At 40.3% G+C, this 24,957-nt stretch overlaps 1 protein-coding gene across 4 annotated transcripts in view; it reads right to left on the bottom strand.

Moving 5' to 3' along the window:
• Window positions 1-24,957, bottom strand: part of LOC146507774 (collagen alpha-1(XIV) chain-like) — a 166,872-nt gene that overhangs the window by 116,173 nt on the left and 25,742 nt on the right. For all 4 annotated transcript variants that reach the window (XM_085176444.1, XM_085176441.1, XM_085176442.1 and 1 more), the window contains exons 4-5: window positions 19,001-19,144; window positions 18,434-18,520 (exon numbers count right to left, since the gene is read on the bottom strand). In XM_085176444.1, coding sequence (XP_085032570.1) covers window positions 18,434-18,520; window positions 19,001-19,144 — 231 coding nt within the window. The remainder of the gene's footprint in view (window positions 1-18,433; window positions 18,521-19,000; window positions 19,145-24,957) is intronic.

Raw genomic sequence — 24,957 nt, 5'->3', positions numbered from 1 at the left:
CTCACCGTGTTCGTGTGGGTTCTCTCTGGGTACTCCGGCTTACCCCCACATTTTAAAGACATGCAGTTAGTGGGGTTAGGTAACTGGTGACTCTAAATTGTGCATAGGTGCTCAAATGGCTTTTAATTGTTGTTTTTTTGGCAGAAATAGCCCTGTAGATAAATTTGATCCCATGTGTAGTCTTTCCCCACAAGCTGCAAAACTGTGACATCACAAAAATGTGACAGTCTCTGTGGCAACATTGATTATGATGTTGGAGGAATATCACCAACACAGCATTATCAGATTGAGAGGCTCATGGACATGATAACGTAGTTCTTCTAGCAAAAAAAGCACTCCTAGTATGTTTCTGCTGTAGCTGTATTATAATCCCAATATGCTCTCTGATAGTCACCAGTAGGCTAGTCAAAGGTTCTCCTCCTTATAAGCCCCATCTGTCTTTTGCCCTACGTCTTTCTTCCCTTTTTTCTTCCCATCTAACGCCTCTGCTGTGGGTCAAAGTGTATACAGGGGGAACAGAGTGAAAGCAAAGAAGAGAACCAAAGTTGGAATGAAGGTAAAAAGCCAAAGTGCTGTATTTGAGGGCAACGAAAGGTCACAGATGTATTGACACTTTCTGTGGTGCCAAGTCTTTCTTTTGTCCTATGTTTACTCACTTCACTGCCTCTCTCCACTTCACTGCTAAGCTCATTCCACCTGCCTGACTAATGGGCGACACTCCTGCCATGACATCCAAAGTGTTATGACAGAGTATAATTTTCATATACATAAGCATTTCTGTCTACATAAGTACTGCATTGTTACTGTGTTTTATAAAAGATAATTGATTTTCGATTTTTTTATTTCATGTGTACAGTACTGTGTAAGAACTATACAGCCTCCGCTGTTGCCTTACCTATTGTATTTCCATGTGTTTGGTCATTTTTCTGTAATTCACTCCGCCTATTTCCCATTTTCTCAACTAGAAATTAGTCCTGGATCGAGACTTTTACACAGCACTGTAAAGTAAAAATAATTTTCTCATAGGCTAAAAATAATGCAATTCTATCATGGGAACAAGCCACCCGATGTTCAAGGCTCAAATTTACATTTTAACATTTTAACGGTAAAATGCTTACCTTTTAGTGGTGGTACAATAGAGCTCAGAAAAAAAGAATAGTGTGATGGTGAACCAACATACATATAACTGGAACCCTGAAAATAAAGCAGCTGTTATGTTCAGTCATCATGTTTTATTAGACACCTACTGCTAATTTCAATTCTTCTGTGCTGTGGCCATTTTTTCTACATAAACACTGCTTTGAAGCTGGTGGTGATGATTTTAAATTTTTATAGGTTAGACTGAAAAAAAAAACCCCACAAGACCATTTTCCCCGTGTCACACCACTACTATGACACAAAAGTACTGCTCAAGCCAAATTTACAGTCTAAACCTTGTTTGCTTGGAAGCACATGGTTAGTAAAGGTGCTGAATGAAACTATTTACATACAGACTCACACGTGGACCTAATCCCAAGCATAACTGGCACGCATGAGCGTGATTAGACTGCCCACCTGTGTCTATGGGAAAGACGGAGGCTGACCACGTTTTACAATTCAAAGCCCACAGAGTCTGCAGAGCTGTGGGGAAAAGTATGTGGCTCCCAGACAATTGGATTAACTTGTGTGGGAGTAGAGTAATGGGTATTAGAAATGTGCACTGTAACAATGGAAGCCACTGTTGGCTATAAAGCCAGGGAGCAGCATCAGAGACTAAACAGGACTGAGGGTTGTGAGACAGGCAGTTAGTGGGAGCACTTGTTACACTACATAGCCACTCAAAAATGCTCATGGAGGCTTAAAAACACAGTCACTGTTGGATACATACTTTCTTCATAGAGAGATAAACTAAAGCAAAGCAGCTTTAGTTTACACTCAAACGTATGCATACAGATAGTAATAAATGTGCAGCAGAGTAACAGATAAATTGAGAGACTCCTATCAACACATCTAAATTCAATTCAATTCAATTCAATTTTATTTATATAGCGCCAAATCACAACAAATGTCGCCTCAAGGCGCATCTAAACACACACACACATGTAGTTTAGAAAACTTTTCCACCCTCGTCGTCTCTGTTCTCTTTGTCTGTCTCTGTTCTCATTAACAGTCATTCTTCCCAGCCGGCCTTGATTTATTGCTGACCTCTATTTAGCCAGGGATCAGACAGAGTGTGCTGTCATTTCAATCTCTCTCTAGTTAAGTTTTATTTCCCCCGTCACTGTGATTGTGTTTCAGTGTCTGGAATTAACATTGAGGACAGTGACAGGCATGCAGATGGATGGAGAGTAGCAGCAGAGAGAGTCCCCACATCAGTGAGAACCCTTCCTTTATTCTCCTAGACTGATTCCTTAGTGAACAGACTCTTACAAGTGCACTTCACCTCTAAGATGAGGCTAATTCACTGCACAAATAATTTGACACTTACTCCCGAACAGCTTAACTCAAGTTGATTTTTAATTTTTTTTGCTATAATACTCAAAGTATTAGCTTCACTGAAACAATCTTATCCATGGGGTGAATTACTTATTTTGTGTAAGGTGTTTTCTCAATATATAGTTTCAGGATGAATAGTAATAAGATCAATTTCTCCACCCAGCAGATTACCATAAAGAACCAAAATGTTTCATATAGGCAATTTCCTCTAAGTTGTAGCATAAAAGGCAACTTAATTTCACCATCATCTGGTCCTTTCCACCCCCTCAGATCATGTGTAGGTGTGTTTGTTGAGTGCTCTACCAAACGGGAGAGAAAGTGTGGCTCGCATTTAAAGAGACAACCACAGTGAAGCACCAGTTAGGTGAACTGGCCTTGCTAGCCAGTTTTATATATCATAATTTAGCACAGACCTCTTTAGCATATGTGCTACAAAGAGACATAGACAAATTTATTAAAGTGACTGAATGCTTACTTTCTAGAAAATAATAACTGGCTAAATTTAGAGGAAGTGTCCAACTAGCCATTGTTACGTGACTTTGTGGTGGTGTTTTTCCATTAAATTACAGTAAGAACAGTAACAGGCAAATTCCAAGATACATTACAATGTCGAAAGTATTCACTCACCCTTTCAAATCTTTGAATTCAGGAGTTCCAATCATTGTCACAGGTGCGTAAAATAAAGTACCTCGGCATGAAGACTACTACAAATATTTATGGAAAAATGGGTCACCCTCAGGAGCTCAGTTAAAACCAGCGTGGGGCCATGATAGGATGCCACCTGTTCAGATGCAACATGTCCAACTGTGAAATTTCCTCACTACTAAATATTTCCACAGTCAGCTGTTAGTGGTATTATAACAAATGGGAAGTAATTGGGAATGAGAGCAACACGGCCACAAAGTGGTAGGTTACGCAAAATCACAGAGGTCAGCAGATACTGAGGCGCATAGTGCACAGAGGTCGCCAGTTTTCTCTGGAGTCAGTCACTATACACCTCCAAACATCATGTGGCCCCAAGTACAGTGAGGAGAGAGCTTCATGGCATGGGTTTCCATGGCAGAGCAGCTGCATCCAAAACTAACCTTACCAAGTGCAATGCAAAGCGTCAGATGCAGAGGTGTAAAGTTCGCCACCACTGCTCTGGAGCCGTGCTCTCTGGAGTGATGAATCATGCTCCTGTGTCTGGAAATCTGACAGACAAGTCTGAGTTTGGCGGCTACCAGGACAACAGTATTTGTCTGACTGCGCTGTGCCAAGTGTAAAGTTTGGTGGAAGGGGAATTGTGGTGTGGGGTTGTTTTTCATGATTTGGACTCGGTCCCTTAGTTAAGCAACTCTTAATGTTTCAACTAGTGCTGTCAGCGTTAATCTCGTTAAAGTGATGTTAAAATGATAAACCGAATTAACGCGGCAAATCTCAGTTTGGGAGTTAATGTGGGGGTGGGGCTGCATGGCGTCAACGTGTTAGCACGGTTAGCTTGTTAACACGTTAGCGCTGTGTAGCCCCACGCACGGGGCGATCCGCATTAACTCGTTAACGGAGATTTGCTGCGTTAATGCGGTCATGGCGTTAACGTCATTTTAACGAGATTAACGCTGACAGCACTAGTTTCAACATACCAAGACATTTTAGAGAATTTCAGCTCCTAACTTTGTGGGAACAATTTCGGGATGAACAAAGCAAGGTCCATAAAGGTAAGGATGAGCAAGTCTGGTGTGGGAGAACTAGACTGGCTTACACAGAGTCCTCCTGACCTCAACCTGACAGAACAGCTTTGAGATGAATTAGAGCGGAGATGTGTGAGCTAGAATCTAAACCCAGATTTTAATTCAACTTATAATAATGAGTTCTTATCACTTAAATGTGTCTAATTTGTGAACATTACTTGTTACTTTTGATTAAACTGAGCTTTTTCATGTCCTTTTTTATTGTAATTGTGTTTTTAAGTCCAATCAATAATAGCTTCTACTGAAACAAGTGCATATTACTTAAATATCTGTAATTTCTTTATATTAATTATAAATTCTAAGTAAGTTCTACTTTTTATTAGCCTATTTTATTGTAATTATGTGTTTGAGCTCAAACAACTTAATATAATCAAAAATCTAGTTCATACCAGTTTTGACAGAGTGGCTTTGAGGAGCTCTGGACCACACATAAACAATTAGCTGCACTGAAGCGAGCAAGTTGTCCAGCCCACGTTTGAAGCCTTCGGTGAATGACCAGAGTTTAGTCACAAAACAAAAACAAACACAAAACCTACACTGGTTGCTTCTCCACTGATAGGTGAAGTAACAAACCTAATTACTGATAAGTTAGTGTATTTTATCGATAAGTTATAAGGTAGTTAACCAGCTAACATCGCCCAACACTTCCTTAGCTAATGTTAGCTTTAAATTCACTGAGAATGTTAGCTAGCTAATTTATAGCCACTTCTTTGTTTTTAAATTGATTTCACCAAAGGGGCTCTGTTGTACTCATCAAAATTATATTAAAGAGAAATATTGCAGTCTGGGTTGATGCATAAAAAGATAACACTATGGTTAACTCATCTGAACATGAACATGTTTTGTTTTTACATGTTTTAGGTGTTTCTGGAGTTCAGCACAGTGGTTGTTAAGAGCCTGAGACTGGAGTTCTACGAGGCCCTTGACCATCACAGTCCCAGACTAATGGAGATCTTTAAGTCAAAGAGGGGTCTCACAGACAGGTGTTACCTGAGCTGATGCAACAAACAAATGTTAGTTGATTTTCAAATCTATATTTACGTAATAGAAATCAGTTGGCTACTTGATTGAACTTGAACGATCACATCCTGTGTTATCCTGTCTTCCTTCTCTCACCCTAACTGGTCGCAGCAGATGGCAGAACCCCTCACTGAGCCTGGTTCTGCCAGAGGTTTCTTTTTGTTAAAAGGGAGTTTTTCCTTCCCACTGTTGCCAAAGTGCTTTTTCATAGGGAGTCATATGATTGTTGGGTTTTTCTCTGTATGTATTATTGTAGGGTCTAACTTTCAATATAAAGCGCCTTGAGGTGACTGTTGTTGTGACACTGGGTGTGTTAACAGGTTAACAGGGGTTCCAGTACTTAAATGGTTGTGCTTTTTATTATGTTTGCGACCGTGGCTCAGGGGGTTGAGCGCATCTGTAACCGGAAGAGCTCTCTGTCTTGGTCGTTGTGTCCTTGGGCAAGACACTTTACCCTACCGCCTACTGGTGTTGGCCAGAGGGGCCGATGGCGCGATATGGCAGCCTCGCTTCTGTCAGTCTGCCCCAGGGCAGCTGTGGCTACAACTGTAGCTGCCTCCACCATTGTGTGAATGTGAGAGTGAATGAATAGTGGCATTGTAAAGCGCTTTGGGTGCCTTGAAAAGCGCTACATAAATCCAATCCATTATTATTATATTGTTCATATTGACTCTATTCAAAATGTGTGATCTTCATTCCACCAGACTTCGGATGTGACGGAGGTCAGATGCCTTGTCCTCAAGGGGCTTCCTGTCATTTTTGGCAATGATCCATCTGCCTTCTTCAAGTTCTTGTAAGGAACTGATTTTTCTTTACTTCCTCTTATCCCCCATTCCCTAGTTCCACCTGTTTACTACCTCTCCACTTTTCCCTTGACCTCCCTTCCCCTCTCTCCACCTCCCCTCCTCTCTCTCTACCATACATATTATTTAAAGGTTTGCATATGTTAATAGTTACTTTTTTATTGTTATTATTGTCACTGACTATCCCAAGTGATTTTCTGTGGCAGTGGGTGGACACTGGACAGGGCAGGCACATCAGCTTTGTACATACAGAGCCTGTTTATAGCACTGTGTTGTCATGTTGACGTGATGATCCTGTGTTCCTTTTTTCATGACACTGATGATGAGGAACATTTGTACAATGATGTGCCAGTGGAGATCCTCTTCCATGAACAAGAAAACATTTCTCCACACATGCAGTCCCTTCATCGCAATGCATCCTCAGTGGGAATCGTCTTAGGGGGCAAGGTTGTGATGGATGTTGAGAACCTGCCCCAGGCCATGCACATTGTCTTCGGCCTTACCTATGCATTGCATCTCAACTACCCAAAGTACAGGAAGAAGACTTTTGATTTATTTATTTATTTATTTATTTATTTATTTATTACAACAAGTACTTCTGAACTTCTGAACTCAAACTTCAAACACTCAAGGATCAACAGAAAGGTGGAGGGGAAGTATGGGCTCTCCATGTAGTATTTTGTTTGGTTTTTTGTTCACCCTCCAGTTCTCTCCCTGTATTCTTTATTTTTTGCCGTTCCACAGACAAATTTGTTATTTGTAGATGTTAAGATACCAGTGTCCTGCAGGGCTGAGTTTCTCATGTTAGTTTATTCACCATATTTCAACAGACACAGTTCAGTATTGTAAAGAATACATTTTCTATTACTTTTGTTGCTGAAACAAAGACATCACCAATAGTAAATTGTTGTATGTATTTCTTTTACTGGCTCTATTGATTGAAAGATATATTTTGATTTTCAAGAACTGTAAAAGTTAAGTTTGATCAGTGAGAATATACAATTTAGTTCAGTTGGTAATGGAGTAATGTTTACTGAGTTAAACGTGGTAACTAAGTATCTTCAGTTACTGTATTAGTACATTCAAATCTTCCATTCCTTTAGGGGCTCAAGTACATTGAACGTAGTCCAGTGCATTTGTTCAACTAATGCTTCATTACTTAAAAAACATAAGGCAACAAGTTACCTTGATTTTTTAAAAGTAGATTCAACTTATCCAGGTTTACAGTGAATGTGCTTCTGGAAGAAGAAGAATCCCATAAACACTCCTAAACCTTGTGGAAAACCTTCCCAGAAGAGCTGAAGCTGTTATAACTGCAAAGGGTGGGCCGACATCGTATTAAACCCAATGGATTAAGAACAGGATGTCACTCAAATTCATATGTGTGTGAAGGCAGACGAGCAAATATTTCTGGCAATATAAAATAGTAACTTTGCATTTGTAGATATTTGTATTTTTGACCATCCTAACTTTGTAAATAATGTTTGAAATAACCGTGAACCCCAGTCACAACTCGCACTATTCAGCGTGTTTGTGATGTTTTTTTATTTGCAATAAGTTTCATTGAACAATAAGTTTCATTGAACAATAAGTTTCATTTTGGCACAGTTGTTTCGTCCACAACCAGAAAGCCTCCCAGGTGACTCCACTAAAAACAGGATGACAGGATGAGAAGCTGCTGCTCTGCCAGCCTCCCTGGCACTGCCCCTCGAGCCTGCTGCACCACCCCTCCCCTGCAGAGAAACTAGGCCACACCTCCACCACAATAACCTTGACAACAGGTGTTCGTAATAGACAGGAATTGTCTGACTTGTCTATACACATCCACAGTGAACACACAAAGAGTTAATATTAAGCTTTCTAAGTAACCGGTGGCAAGATGGCAAATACGCATTTTCCCCAATATGCCAGAGTCATCCTTAAAGCAAGCATTACCTCATGTGGTCAAGCTTGCATCAGTATAATGAGGGTGTTAGTCATCCTTGCTGATACAGGTCATGTGATATGACTAAAACGCCACATCAGCAACATAGTGATTCTTAGAGCTGTGGAAAAAGTACTAAAACAATTTAAACACTGAGCACAAAAACCATTTGAACATTTAAATGGAAATTTAATTGGTCTGAAAGTGAGTTTTATTTGTGAGTAACTTTGTGGTTGTTTACCATGCCTAATGCCAAAAATCCTGACACCAAAGAGCTACAACACCAGCTCGTAAAGCAACGATCTGACGACTGTATACAGCTTCAAAGCGACCATTGTCTACGGCTGAAAACAAAGTAGCTGGATTGAGTCAAACAAATAGCAAACACCTCCGTGGCACAACTTTATATTCAACACTTGGAAAGGCTTGAGCGCTGCACCATAGAGTGGTTTCCTGCCCAGAACAGGCTTTCTCTTTTTCTCTCTCACAAAAAAACGATGGTACCCAAGAGCTCAGAAAAAGATTATCTTTATTTGCCTGTTTATTCAGACGAGAGACACGCAACAGACTGATACACCTGTCGTTTGCTCAGTGGCCTTCAGTGTCACTCGGGAAGGCACACGCATTCACATTCATCTGTGAGACCCATGGGCCTGTGTGAGTGTAAGCACTGAGCTCCACTGGGTTTTAAGGTGTAAATCCAACAGCTGTTTTCAGAAAGGCTTGTGTCGTTCCACCAGAGACGCTGCTTGGCCTCTTGATCTTTAATCCACCTCTTCACTGAATACACAGACGCAATGACAGAACAGACACTGGATGTATGCGGAAAGCAGCACATGGCCTACAAACTTTCTCTCTATACCTTTCTCACTCATTCCTCTGCTTGTGTTCGTTTGTCTATCCTTGGTCTTTTCTTTCTACTTTATGTCTATATAAACATTTATTGAACTACATATGTGTGTCTCTGCATTGGGAGCACTCTCTTATCATATCTGGTTATATTTTAACTCCATGCACATTAAGATCTCTAGACATGGGTGTTGCACTGAAAGAAGGCATTTTTGTTGCCATTCAATAAAACACCAGCTTAAATATTAATCTGGTCAGAGGCATAACCTGCCATCCCACCCAGTCCCCACTCCTCTTATTCTATCTTTTAGTTCGTCTTAGTCAGGCATAAATTACAGTGTGATAAATGTATACATTCATCAACTTAAGGGAAGGGAAATGGGCCAGTAAACTCTGGAAGGACGCCTTACTGCAGCTTACCCATTTATGAGGCACTGGAAAATCGTGGAAATGTATTCAAAACATAGCTATAGCTCTGCCTGTATACCACAATAAAACAGTTTTCTAACTCTGTACTTGAATCAACAGGTCTCATGTGCTTTATCAGCTGCAAAGGACAAAGAGCGATATATTATAAGGAAAGGAGGGCATGTGAGAATAGCGGAAAGAGGGCAGGAGGTCTCAAAGTACAACAGTTGTAAAAGTAATGGCACTTGGAAGTAACTAAACACGGAGCATAAAAGTAAATACATAAAAGTGCAGATTTAACAGGAATATGAAAAAGAACCAATGTTAACTGTAACTGAAACCGAGGGTACAAAACAGTAAAAACATGTAAAAACAATACCAAGCATGCAATCCGAACTTGAAACAAGCCACCAAGGGCTGAACAGAAATGTAGTAATAATGACTCAAAACCATTTGCTCTAACACCAAGGACAATGACAATGACGGTACCATAAGTAGGTAATAACCTTGCCCCATTTCACTTATTGAATGCCATATAAAACTTAAGGTTTATGTAAAAATATGTGATGTTGCATCATTTTCACCCTAGTTAAAAACACTGTTAGCTCAGTTCTGCTTTAATTGCGCAGAAGTGAGCTAAGGAGGACGGAGTATTTCAGCAGAAACAGGCAAAGACAAAATGTCATAGCTCACCCCACATCCACAGAACACAATGAAGACAGAGTGAAGAGAAGTTCTAGCAGTGGAATCTGTGAGGAAGTGGGCTCTAATTATTCTAATTGACCTCTGCACTTAAGAAGTCCTTGCTACTAATGACTAAAGTGCCATTAGCACACACACACACACACACACACACACACACACACACACACACACACACACACACACACACACACACACACACACACACTTGTTAACCAAGTATCATACAAATAGCTCAATTCACCCATGAACGTCTGCTGTTAATGGAGGACAAAAATCTGTCTATGTCACAAGACCACACACACACACACACACACACACTGTGTGCAGGCCTGCTCACGCATCTCCGAGCACATCCAGCATATTTGAAGATGACATTTCTTTAGTCCTCTTTCAGCAGGAATAATCTAGTAGTTGGAAAACATCCAAAGTAAAGAGTAAAGCAGCTCCTGTAATGATGGAAGAAGTGAGAGCAGAAAGAGATGAAACATGGAGGACGTTTACCTGAGCTCCCTGTGTGGTTTACTCGTATATATTTTCCCCTAAATACTTCTCTTCAGTCCCATCCTTTCTTAGCCCTTCATGTGCCACACCAGTTTGCAATAAAACTGTTTCACATTCGACACATCATTACTTTCACATCACGTCTACAACATCCATTTTAAATTTCTTGGAGCCTTTCACGCTCTCAGCCATGACATACATATTTGGTTCATTTTGCTCTCAAATGGAAAGAAGTGATGTAATGTTAAGAGGCCTTCAAAGGAAATGATAGGATTCCCTATTAGTTATTTTGTGGCCTGCATGTGCTTGAACGGGCTGCATGCCTTCTGTGTATTTGCCTCCTTTAATCTGCGGTGTTGGTTTGGGCCTTATCCCTTAATCTCTCTGGGCGTGTGCCATTAGGGTGACACATCTCTCTGGCCACAAACAGTTGACATCTTGTGTGTCCAGTGAGCATTGCACAGACTGACTAAATGAAAGAAGAAGGCTAGGAATTTTTTTTTTTAAAAGAGAGAGAAATACAAACAGTCTGTGGAAGTCTATAAGTAGTAATTCAGGAAGCTAATAGGGCAATAAAAAAGCAGCGGACACAGACGCAGAGGCTAAATGAATCCTAAAGCTAGAAATTAGCAGAGCAAAAGATATAGGGATGTGCACACATGGAGCTAAATGTGGTGTCAGAGTTGAAATACATATTAATGTGACAAATTAAGGTTGGCTGCAAATATAGAAACCTCACTCCTCAGGTGTGTGTTTGTTACCCTCTGTAGAGATGATGGATACCAGAGGACTCTCTCTCTGTCTCACACTAGCAGTGTGGTGAATGTCAACAGAATCTCATTGGCCTCGAGTTCAACTTTAACTGCATCTGTCCCTTGGGTTGTGTGTGTGTGTGTGAGCACTGGATCCAGGCCTCAGTCAGGGAGGGAGGAAGGCAACACTCCACTCACATCCTGTCAGCTAATATCTATTGAAGAAGGCGCCGTTAGCGTGGAGGAACGAAGAGGCTTTTACCCATTACTGCTCAATGATTTTCACTCCGATTGCTTCATGTACGAAATCCAGTCAAGCGTTTAACGAGCAGACCGGTAATAATATGAGATCAGTTGAAAAGGTCTGAAAGGCATCAGTACCGTTAGTAACACTGACAACTCAGAACAGGAACAGTTACATCGATATGAAAACAGAAAGTGATCGCTATAATATGTAGAAATGAGTTAAACTGACTCTCACTCTGAGCAATCGTTGGTTGGATGATCCATAAAAACTCTGGTGGGTGGGATTAGAAATAAAGAGGGGAGAGCTGCAGGAGGGCTGTCTGTCTGTCTGCTGCAACATTATTGCCAAAAGAGATAAATTTGCTTTTCTCTACAAACTGTTTTTTCTCCTATTTATTTTTAAATCACTGTGGTTAATTTGACATTACAGCATTAAGATTTCAATAAAGATTAAAAGACACTCGTACTTACTCATAGTTACACTGTCTTCTGAATCTTTATGTTAAGTAGCAAACATCTGTTTTTACATCTTCTAACAGGCTACTGAGCTAAATCAGTAAAAAATATAGTCATGGACATACCTAGACACATGCACACACTCATACACAGACACACAGATGTCTATGGTCTAATATTCTCCAGCTGTCCAAAATATAGTTATTATTTTTAAAGAAACATTGTTTAGGGCAAATTTCCAAAGAAAATAAATTACTGTCTTGTAGGTAGTAGTTGTCAGGGGACAACTAATGGATTTGTTTGAGCTTTTTTTAAGCTAAAAAAAAAACACTCAAATATTTATTGTTGCTGGCTGCTGAATTCCATACGACTTTATTTTGGATGAAACCATCATCCACAGCAATCAGTTCATGTAAAAAATAACGGAGGCAGAATCTGTATAGCTTTTAACTCGTCCTCTCATTTGTGTTAGGAGCTCAAGTCTTCAGCCTCATTTCATAGGTGTTTGTATTACTGGTCCCTGTAGGGGTGGCCACAGAGGATCATGTACCTCCATCCTATGTGTAGCATCTGTATCCTTCTCTCATCTCCACATTGCTGCCTTTTCTTCTCTTTCACTGCCTCCTAACATGCCTTCCTCCTCTCCTCTTCCTTTGTCTTTGGCTAACAGTAGCACAGTTTCCAGCTCAGGTGCTGACCAACAGCAGGTTGTTGAGGTTGTTGTTAACCCAGGCACTGGATGGCCTTCCTGACACAACCCTCCACTATTTGTAGGAGAGTGTGCGGCCCCACAGTGACACTCTACATAATTAACACTCACCGGATGGCCTAAAAACACTAATTAGAGAAGAAATATTGCAAAGGATTTCCAAGTTAAATTGTCTGTATCATTTAGAGGGAAGAATGATAAAAGCTGTGCTTCTTCTGGGAGAGAAGCTGCTGAAATGAACTCTGAAACTTTTTTTCAGTGGCGGCATCGAATCAAGCACACAAATATGGCAACCTTTTGAACTGATGTCATTCGGTCTCCATGGATAATAGCATTACACACTATTTGCTCTGCCTCTTAGTCCAAGTTAAAAATGGAAAAAAAAGTATATGTTGGTGTTTTGACACTTTGTACTGTGGGAATAAAATATGAACAATCAAGTATGCAGACTTTTTTTCAGTGGTTTTTTCCTTTTTTTTTTGTTTTTGCTGGCAAAGATAAAACTGTCCGATACAAGTGGAAACTAAATGTCTGACAAACTCCGTTTGCAGCTCCTGCTGACAAGGAGCTGAATATGTTTTTTTCATTCAGTGTCATTAGCTTTGGAATAATTTATAGACTTTATGAGCTGCTGTTGTACCTCATCTGTCGTTTTTTCCCTCATCTCGTTTCAGGCGAATCCATCCTTATGTTAACACAAGGAGATTCACAACAAAGATTTCTTAGAGAACTGTATTCCAGAGACAAATGTGAATATAAAGTATTTTTCATTTTTAGCTGGTGGGAAGAGCAATCAGACCGCTACCTCATTTAAAGTAGTTTTGTCCTGAAAACAAACTTTTTTTTTCCCCAGACATACAGTAATTCACGAGAAGAGCAGAGTACTGTGACATCACTGCACCCATGCGTGTCTTTCACACAGTTAAGCACTTTTTCTGTCACTTAACCAAATGTCTGATTGACTTGTATCTATGTATATTTTCTGTTTCACTCATTTACTGCCTCTCTTCTTGCCTTCATAGTTATAGATAAAAAACAAACACTTTCTTTGGAGCAGTGTAATGATCAAAGCGTCACACGTGCTATAATTATCGCTTGTAAAAAGAAATGATCAAATGTCAGGTGCATCAAAAGTAATTATAGGAGTTTGGGAATGAGATTAATGCAGTTAGGCTTCACAGTTACAACCTCGCTGACATTACTCAACAGCTCCACTGATTTTTACCAAATAATATAACACCTGACTCAGCTGCCCTTGCTCCATCACAGTATTATGAAAATTAGGTTTTATTTTTGCTGCTTTTCTCTACAGATGATGCCACTGAAGAAAAAAACAGAAGGACTAAAAAGCAAAAGAGTCTTCAACTTAGAAACGGATATTCAAGGAGAAAACAAAATCTCTTCACATCTTCCAGCAGCGAGTAGCAGAATCCAGTGGGTTGATTTAGAGGCTGTAGGGGAAAAAAAGGCTTTAAGTCCCTGACCAATGATCTGAGTCATCAGCTTTTAAGGGGTGCAGGCCTACAAATGACTGACATGGACAGACTCCAAACTACAAACCGAGGTACAAACCAAGGTAAAATCTCCTTTAAAAGCCTCTGCTGTTGCTCAGAGCCAGAGACAGTCAATGACACCCCAAGAGCAGACAGAAAAATTGTTTCATTCAAAGCTCCTGGAAAGAACAAAGTCTGTATTTAGAGGAGCCTGTGCTTACAGTCTGCAAGATATGGTTAAGTCGTTTGTACATTTTTTGGTTGGCCGAAGTAGCTCTGCTGCCCAACTTCAATGCAACGTTGTAATAATGTTCACAAAAAGAGTTGTTGTGGCACTTGTCATACTGTCCAACTTGGTTTTCCAAGTAGAGATGCTTAACAGTGTCTGACGTATTTACTAAACATCAAGCTCAAATGCAACATACACTCATAAATTGTACACACAGCTGGCTCGAGTGCAAAGAAATAACCAACCTGTCTGATGTCTGGAACACATACATTCGGGATGTAGAGATGGGATTATGTGCGAGCTCTTAATAAAGGTTTTTGTAAACAACCCACCCTAACAGGAAGCAAACTGATTACTACTCTGGAACAAAGTGCTGCACACACACAGACACACACTTTCTAATGCGTCGTGCAGCGCCATCTCTTTGGAGCTTGATATTTCATTGTTATTATCACGATAGAGGACAGTAGAAGACGCACACACACTGAGCCTGATAGAGAGGAAAAGAAAGACACACCGTTACGTGTTACGGTACATGAAAGGGCCTCCTTTATTGATCCACAGTTACCCATTATCATCACTACAGTACACAAAGATGCAAACACCGACACACACTTTCACAAATACGACTGAAGCACAGCAGGATATTATTATAATCCCCAACAGGTAGGAGGCAGAACACCAATCAAGGTCACCTCTAGTGGAGCGAATGGCGAGTGGTTCTGATAACAGCAAACTGAAGTAAGATTTCTAATTTGCCTACCGATAGGAAGGAGAAGAGGAGCGGAGGGGGAGGACAGCACGAGAGAAACAAAGAGGAATAACATCAAAGATCTAAACCTGTGTGCGTGCATGTGTGGTTTGGGTTGACTGCAGGCAAATTCACCAAGCAAGCTCACATAGAGTATTTTTGGGAAACTCAGCCTGATACTAGTTACATATTGCTAGTATCAGTTACATATTGCTAGTATCAGTTACATATTGCTAGTATCAGTTGCGTATTGCTAGCATCAGTTACGTATTGCTAGTATCAGTTACGTGTTGCTAGTATCAGTTACGTATTGCTAGCATCAGTTACGTATTGCTAGTATCAGTTACGTATTGCTAGTATCAGTTGCGTATTGCTAGCATCAGTTACGTATTGCTAGCATCAGTTACGTATTGCTAGTATCAGTTACGTATTGCTAGCATCAGTTGCGTATTGCTAGCATCAGTTGCGTATTGCTAGTATCAGTTACATATTGCTAGTATCAGTTACATATTGCTAGTATCAGTTACGTGTTGCTAGTATCAGTTACGTATTGCTAGCATCAGTTATGTATTGCTAGTATCAGTTATGTATTGCTAGTATCAGTTACGTATTGCTAGTATCAGTTGCATATTGCTAGCATCAGTTGCGTATTGCTAGTATCAGTTACATATTGCTAGTATCAGTTGCATATTGCTAGCATCAGTTGCGTATTGCTAGTATCAGTTACATATTGCTAGTATCAGTTACATATTGCTAGTATCAGTTACATATTGCTAGTATCAGTTGCGTATTGCTAGCATCAGTCACGTATTGCTAGCATCAGTCACGTATTGCTAGTATCAGTTACGTATTGCTAGTATCAGTTACATATTGCTAGTATCAGGCTGTACTTATTTTCAGAAATTCACTAATTCTTCATGTTACAGATATAACAAGGTGCTGTAGATTAGTCAGCTGTTTGTGAATCTCCTATTCCAACACATTTTAGAGGTGCTATATTGGATAGAGATGGTGACCGTGGGGGCAATTTGAGTACACTGAAGTCAAAAAACTTTGAGATGATTCGAACTTTCTGACATTGTCCGCTATCTTGCCAGAAACAGCCACCAGAAGATGGGTACACTGTGGACAGGTAGGCTTTCTTATTCAAACGATTCTCAGCTAGTCTTCCACTAAGATATTCTCCACACCTGAACATTGATTATTCACTGGGAGAAACATTTCATCACTCATCCAAGTGACTTCTTTAGCTGCAGAGACTGACTGACTGAAGAAGTCACTTGATTGAACATGCGTCGAGATGTCCCACACTACTACAAGCCACAGGCAGCCTGTACCATCGACACAAAGCAGGATGGATCCATGCTTTCGTGTTATTCATGCCAAATTCTGACCATACGATCTGAATGTTGCAGCAGAAATCCAGACTCAACATTTTTCCAACCTTCTCTTGTACAATTTTGGTGAACCAGTGTGAACTGTAGCCTCGCTTTCTGTTCTTAGCTGACAGGAGTGGCCCCTAGTGTGGTCTTCTGCTGCTTTAACCCATCTCCTTCGTGTATTTGTGCTCTTCTGTACACCTTGGTTCTAATGAGTGGTTATATTTGAGTTACTGTTGCCTTCCTATTATCTCAAAGCAGCCTGACCTTTCTCTTCTGACCTCTGGCATCAACAACATATTTTCATCCAGAGAACTGCCGTTGCCTTCTCCCGTTTTGATCCTAGAGAAGGTTGTGTGGGCAAATCCCAGAAGATCAGCATTTTCTGAAGTATTCAGACCAGAAAACCGACAACAATGCCATTTTCAAAATCGCTTAAATCACCTCTCTTCCCCATTCTGATGCTCAGTTTCGATTAGATTTGTTTTCTATGGCAATCTCTGCTGCCATATACCTTTGCTGTCATTTTAGTTGTTTAAATTCTATTTGCCAGGTATAGCAGACAGCAAAGCAATTTCCCAAAAATGAAAATGTAACATGAGAAAAATGTAAATACATCTCATTTTCATATTACTATAGAAATATATAGATGTGACAATCAAACATTATTTATGGTGAATTCATCACTCTTCCACTGCTCGCTGTACAGGTTAATATACTATAATAAGACACTTTAAGTGCCACTAGAGATTGCATTCAATATGAAACCTGTGATTTACTATCAGTGTGTTTTCCACCCAAGAGCCAATTTATTAAGTATTCATGGATATGAATTGCTCAGTGTTTCTCTCCTGGAGAGTGCGTGTCGGTCTCTTGCTCCAACAGCAACGATGAAATGCACATACACAGTTACACATAATATATATGTACTATAGTCAATAAATATGATGACACACTGTACAGTTTAATGGAAACTGGATGCCTAAACTATACTATATAACCACACTTATATTTCTAAACAACCTCAATCTTTTAGGGCCCTGTGATTAATGATCACCAGCACAAAAACCGAATAATAAGCCAGCCTGAAGCAAGTATGCTTAAATAATAAGTACGGCTCCACTAAATAATGACTGTCTGTCTTTGTGTACACTTCAGGCTACAAAACTGTGATGAAAACATTAGAGAAAGTCAAAAAACTATTGCACCAGCAGCAGTTACAGTGTTTCATATCTGACACCGTTCATGTCTTCACATTACCGGGCTTGTCTTTCTTACACGAGCACACACGGAAAACTGAATTGCAACAATCAATTATTCTATAGCCAGAGATTTCCAGCTGAATTCACTCTTATGGGAAAGAAATCAGCAGACAGGGGACAGTTGCTATGCAAGTATACGCTCAATAAAGAAAACAAATGCATCCCTGTCTTCTTTTGCATTGCATAGGAAGAAGGTTGAACCATTACGCATTTTAATATGAGGACATCCATGCTGCCAGCTGAAAGAACATCTCGGTTTTAAGAATAAACACGCATGAATCCAGACATCTTGCATGGGAGCGGGAACTCAAGTTAGCAGGCAGCCACACAGACACAAGCGAACATTGTTGGTCACTTGCCTAACTTTAGGAGTTATGCTAAAATAATAATAATAAATAAATAAATTCCCCAAAAAAAATCACAGCCACAAATGATTTGCCAGTCAGGCAAAGATGATTTTGGCATCTCATCTCAAAAACTTTCACTGTTAACCTGTTGGATGAAAACTCTTCATGCAGGGAAACATGGACAGACACGCTGACTCATACTTTTTTGGCCTTCTGATCTATGTAACTGCCCCGGTGGCTGTTTATCCTTCATCCAAACATCGCTATGGAAACTGACTGGGAGACTCTTAAAGCAGAGTCCATTTCATCAGCGTGAGTCGTTTTATTTATATGTTTCATGTGAGGACAACTTTGCATATCGTCTCATCTCCTGGAAACAGTGCATTTGTCCTACCTCCAGAGATCTCGTTGGCGTTCCTCGGAGGAGCAGCTGAATCGGGGAACCTCTGGGACTCAGTCTTGTCACTCTCATTTCTTTCACCTGCAGAATATAACGAATTCATAGTTTTAAATTATTTTAAAAATAGTTATTTCAGAAAGTTTCTTTCTATCTGGGTCTCCTTCACTATAGTGTAATAAAATATCCCAAACCAAGTAGTACATTACTCGAGAATAGACACAGGCGAGGACACAGCAGAGGAAAAAACAGAGTGTAACGCAACAGATCAAAGCTGAGTAACAATAAGAGAAAGGGTTTACATGAGGAGGAGGAAGAGGATGAGGAAAGACGATGAGAGGTAATACGCAGAAAAGAGGAAATGAGAGGAGGGGAAAGAGAAGAAGTCGAGACAGGATAAAAGTAGAGAAAACTGAAATGATGGATAAGATGAAATAGGAGTGAGTTGCATAACAGAGTAAGGTTTAGCAGAGGGTAGGAAAAACACTAAGAGGAGACTAGTCATCAGGAGAAAGGCAGAAAAGATTTGGGAGAATATAAAGCAGGAGTACAAGATGAACCAACCTTTAAATCTGCCCTGAAGTGGTCTGCTCTGCTTGTTGCCGCTGACTGCGATAACACTGAAAGCGTAGACTTTAGAAGGACTGTAGTCTGTTATCAACACGCTGGTGTCTGATTTAGATACTATGATCTCCCTCTGCTGACCCCCTGACAGAGAAAGGGAAGAAGACAAAGAAGAAGAGTGGTGAGTGTTCGACTCAGGGACTTTAATTCATGTATTTGAGTCTCTGGTAGACAAACATCAGTACTCTAAGTGCCAGATTGGTAAATTTGGCGATCCCTGAATCCCACTCATGGGTGTGGTTATTTTTATGAGTGATTTGCAAGTTTTAAGTTGTATAGTTTTCTAAGCACAGATGTTGTTGGTTCATTTGAATATCAAGCGAAAAAAATAAAGAACATGTTTTTGATGCATTAAATATCAGGACAATAAGCAGTAAGTTGTGTATCACAAACATTAGTAAATTGGTTTGTGTGCTATTCTCCTCCCTCCACAATATTTTGCACCTTTAGAAAGGAACTCGCAGAAATCCATATGAAACCGAGTCAAGTCCCAGACATTTCCGAGTTCCCACCTCTTACACACATTCTTGTCGCTTTGCTCTCTTTGTAAATAGCAGCAGCAGTTTGTTTGCACTGGTGCAACACATTAGTGCATTTAGCCATAAGACACCAGCAGATGAAGCACAGTTACTGACTAATACTCCGCTCTAACACCGAAGGCAGGCTAAAATTATTTTTAAGCACTAAATCTTTATTGCCCAGTAAAAATAGAACAGCAACCTCTTTGTGACTAGTTGCCCAATTTTTGCATTTCCCGCCCCAATTTTTTCACATTCTGCTTTTAATTAGTTGGTCGTTGGTGAAGTTTTGCAGGTAACTGGCATTAAATTTATAAATCCACACTGATTGCCAGCATGCTGCAAAGTCTGGAGTAAGTCTGAACCTTGTGAATTTCTGTTTAATGTTTATTTCTGTGTATATAGACTGCAGATTTCCAACAGAAGAAAAATCCACTCCAATTTTCACCAGCTTGTCGCAGTTGAATTAACTTTATATCAAAATGATTACATGTAACTTCCAGCGTGAGCCCATTCGATCACAGACTGATAGCAGGGCGGCTCCACCTTCTTGCTATTTTATCACCATCTTGAATCATGTTGCTTTTAAGATGGCACCTGACTGCGAGTGGTCACAGACCTGGCCCCCATCTTCAGAGTAACCATTTAAAAAAAACAACAAGATCACATATTCATTGCACAAAGCTGTGCTGCGGTCTCCGACCACTGTTCTTCCCAGTGTGACTGTGGCATAAGTTCTGTTTTGTTTTTAATTTCGTCGCTACGGTTAGTGTTCTCGACACAGAATCAAGGTCTGAGTTAGTTTCAGATGCCCCAGAAATAAAGAGTTGATCCTCACAGTCCTCTGTGTGTGTGTGTGTGTGTGTGTGTGTGTGTGTGTGTGTGTGTGTGTGTGTGTGTGTGTGTGTGTGTGTGTGCATGTCCTCTCCTTAGCCGTTAATCCTCATCAGGCCAACAGGTCGTATTATCTCCCCACATTAATTTTGACCCAGCAATCAATCAGCCATCAGTAAGGTGTGTGTGTGTGTGTGTGTGTGTGTGTGTGTGTGTGTGTGTGTGTGTGTGTGTGTGTGTGTGAGAGAGAGAGAGAGAGGGAGTACGTGTCTGTGCATGCACTTCCTCAGCTCTTCTGTCGCCCATCCCTGTGGGGTGCTAACTAATGACACTTCTGGGGAAAAGGAGATAAATCCTTCGGAAGGCAACTGAAGATCAGGTGAGGCAACTGCATTGATCAACTCCACAAACTGGAGGCTCGGCCCGTGCAGGTGGAACTACTATTAATCAACCAAACAACAGGGCTCAAGTCTAAGGCTTTGACTTGGTCTATATATGAAAACTGACTGTTCATGTCTTATTTTTCTCAGAGCCTCCTCCTAAAGTTTCTTTTTAGTCCTTCGCCTTCACAGATCACATCAATTACTGACTTATTAGATGGGAACAGCGATGGATCAAAGATCCTCTTTAGTTTAGCATCTCAGTAACCCCAGCAAACAAAACATCTTCATTTTTATTTTTACAAAAAGACAAAAACCCTACTAACTGTCATCTTATTAGTTATTACAAGTTGCAGCTATTTCTGTCATTGATCCTGGGCTTCATACACATGCAGAATCTCTGTGGATTAGTTACAGCACAAACCCCCTCCATAAAACCATACATTCTCATTTTTAGATTTCTTGTTGTAACCCAGTGAGACAGATCATTCCACGTAGTGAGTTTTAGAGAAGAATGTTAGACTGAGCCAGGCTAACAGTTTGGACCTGCTTTCAGTTTTTATGTTCAGGCCTTGGATCAATTCTCAGTGCCCGAGTGATATTGATCCTTTAATTTAATGCTCTGATGCAAAGTAAAAAGGTGATTTTCTCCAAAAATGTTGAATTAATCTTTTAAAGTCATTGCAAGTCTCACAAATTCTCACAGCACAAAGTGATTTGCTTGAGCGAAGTACATCAGCCGTGGAAAACTCATTAAAATCATCATCTATCATTATCAAGTGTAATTAAGCAGATTTTTGAAGATTATGGCAAATAAATTGTGCTTTATGTTACTTTCTAAACATTCAGTCCCAACTACAATAAACGTTAGAAAGTTGGCTAGGAGCTCATGGTAATCTACTTCACATAAGTACTGGTACAACCATCAGGAAGCACACACACTGCTGCAGTCTTTCTTGGCCAACAAAATCCCTTTAAAGTGACACAAATGTGCAGAAAGAGTACATGCCAAATGAGACCATACTCTAAAACACAAAGTAAAACACAGTCGGATTAAATTAAAAAATCATAAACAAAGAGGTAATAAAATGGTTTCGATAGTTTAGGTTGCGCTCTTCTGTCCCTGCCTGTTATCTCCTTCTAAGTTAAACTGCACTTGAATGTTATTTAAGCTTTACTTGCATATACCTTTCTAGTTCATTCTGTGAAATTTATTTTTAGATAGATGTTTGCAGTGGCGGTCCTAGCCTGTTTGGTGCCCTGGGCGAACACTCCCTCTGCCCCCCCATCCCCCATAAAACTGTTGTCGGAACCATACTGAATTTCACCAGAGAAACACACACACACATATGAAGAGAGAGTATGCATTGTATGCAAACAGTTACCGGACAGCCATCATAATTCATCATACAATGAGGACAGGACAAATCAACAATTGACAATGACTAATTAATATTACAATCTGTAACATAAGGTATTGTTTGGAGTTTAGTCTGTTACTGTTGCTATTTTTACCATTTCTTCTTGGAGCAACTGTAACCCACATAATTTCCTTAGGGATTAATAAAGTATTCTGATTCTGATTGTTTCAGGATGACCTGCCATTATCCAATGACACATCTGCTTACCTGCATCTTTTGCTCATTTCTCCTCTTCTTTTCTCTTTTTTCTAAACTGAGGACCTGATGGCTTTGAACTTTTCTTGTCCATCTTGGTTTTAATTTTGCACTCCAGTATGAACACCCATCCCCCAACCCGAGAATCATAACCTAATAGACCTACACCTTATTTCACAGATTCGCTTTGTCTAGGGTTTATTTCTGGGATTTCGCACAACCCAGGATTCAAATCCTGAATACATAATGGGCTTGGATTTACAACATTATAAATGAAATGTGCTCTATTTGGCAGCAGCCGGCCCCCCTCCCCTTTCCACAGGCTGTGTGTGAGACTTTAAATGAGCAAACTGTAAATTATAAAATTTAAATTGTTATTGATCCCTTTACCCCTGGTCCTAAAGTGTAGATTTATTTTCTTACTCTTCTTGTATTTATTGTTTGTTTACTTGCACTGTTGTAACTGGAGCCTCGTTCTCTCGTCTCTCTATATACTGGACTGTATGTAGCGGAGATGACAATAAAGTTTACTTTGACTTCAGCAGCGAGCAGGCACACCAAGGGCTCTCGCGCTCACTTTTCACGTAAAGAATTTCAAAAAAACATTGGTGCAAATTATAAGTCTGTATCATAATGTCTGGTGTTTACGTGTTTGTTGTTTTGTTTTTATTTTATTTTATTTTGCGAGTTGGTTATTAGATGCCGCTCCAGCCGGCCAGTGAATCCCCCGCCGCCCCGCCCTCTCCTCCCTGTGCCGCAAGCAGCAGGCAAACGGAGGGCGCCCTTACTCCCAGCAAATGGGCGATAGAAAACCGATTGGTGCCTACGACATTCCCAAAATGCGCTGGCATGATGTCGGGGCAGCATGAGTACGAGCAATTTGGGGTTTTTTTTGCCGATGCCCGTGATGCCGCCCCCCACCACGATGCCACCCCGGGCAAGTGCCCATGTCGCCCGTATCAAAAACCACTACTGGATTTTTGTCTGGATATGATAAGCGAAGCCGACACTTAAACCTGCATTATTTTGGATGACCACCAGGGGGCGATACTGGTAGTTGTAAAGAAGGTCCTAATGCATGTGAAAAAAAACGCACTTTACTGAGGAGTTTATGGGCTCAGTTGTTCATTTTGGATCATGTTGAATAAAACATTAAGTCTATTTTATTAGCTTTGGTCGTTAGTGTGCTGCATTTTTGTTTTTGACCTGATACCAAGTAATCAATTACCAAATAATCAGTATTGAAATTGGTCGTCCCACCTCTACTAAACATCAGAAAGGGGGGATGTGAGAGTATGCTCACAGGCTAATAATTTCTGATTGATAGGTAATAGGTAACCACTAGGGGTGCAACAATACTCGTATTGATATTGAACCGTTCGATACAGTGCTTTCGGTTTGGTACGCATATGTATCGAACAATACAAAATTTTTAATTTATTTTATCAACTTTCCTTCTGACGGTGCTGTCTGTGTTGAGCGCTCAGTGGCTCTGCGCTCGACAGTGCAGCCTAGGCGGAGTAGTCGAACGCAGATTCACTGAGAGCAGGGCAAGCTAGCAAGACAGAAGTTAAGCTCTCCTTGCAACATGGCAAATTGAACCTCCCCCACCCTCATTCAGATCTGGCGTTTGGAGCTATTTTGGTTTTCATGTGACGTATGACCCTGAAGGTAAGCGCATCATGGACAAAAGTAAAACAGTATGTTGGATGTGCCATGCAATGCTATGGGTGGAAATGGGTGGACATGGGTGGAAACTAGTGTGTTAGCGCAGTTAGCTCGTTAACGTGTTTGCCATCCAGCCCCACGCACGGGGCGATCCGCGGTAGCTCGTTAACGGAGATTTGCCGTGTTGTGGCATTAACCTCATTTCAACAAGATTAACATTGACAGCACTAGTGGGAACACAATAGCTGTGTCCCATTTCAGGGTCTGCACGCTTGAAGTACGCGCACTACGCGTACTACGTACGGTGCGTACTATAAGTACGAGAAGTGCGGAAGTGAGAGGCTTGTGAAATGGGACGGTCTAGCCCTTCGTTGCGCTGTTCAGGTTGCCTAGCAACCATGATACTAACCGCGAGAAACGTTACATACAGCTTTGTTTGACAGAAATGAAGGAGAAAAATGTTTTGTTGTTGACATCACTTTGATTAGTTGAGTATCTGAGGCTGAAACCACAGGACTGTAAAACATGATTGTTGGGCTTCATTTCTGTACTGAACAGTCATTTAAGATTAGTTAGTAAATAACAATTAGCTCTTGTTGTTCATGAGACTAAAGTCATCTCACTGTGGTAATGTAAATATATTATGGCCAATATTATATTATTGTCAGATTATTATGATATATATATATATATATATATATATATATATATATGCTTTAAAATCAAGTTAACGCTGTAAGTACAAACATCACTAATGTCACACAACTTTGCCGACATGTGGCCAATAGTAATGTTTTAATGTTCTTCGTTATTAAACATTCGCACATAATTAAGTGACGTCATGTTCAGTACTTACTTTTGACAGTTCACTCTTCGGCCGC

Source organism: Neolamprologus multifasciatus, chromosome 11 (assembly GCF_963576455.1).
Source record: "Neolamprologus multifasciatus chromosome 11, fNeoMul1.2, whole genome shotgun sequence".
Taxonomy (NCBI): Eukaryota; Metazoa; Chordata; class Actinopteri; order Cichliformes; family Cichlidae; genus Neolamprologus; species Neolamprologus multifasciatus.
This window is presented reverse-complemented; position numbering and strand designations above follow the sequence as displayed.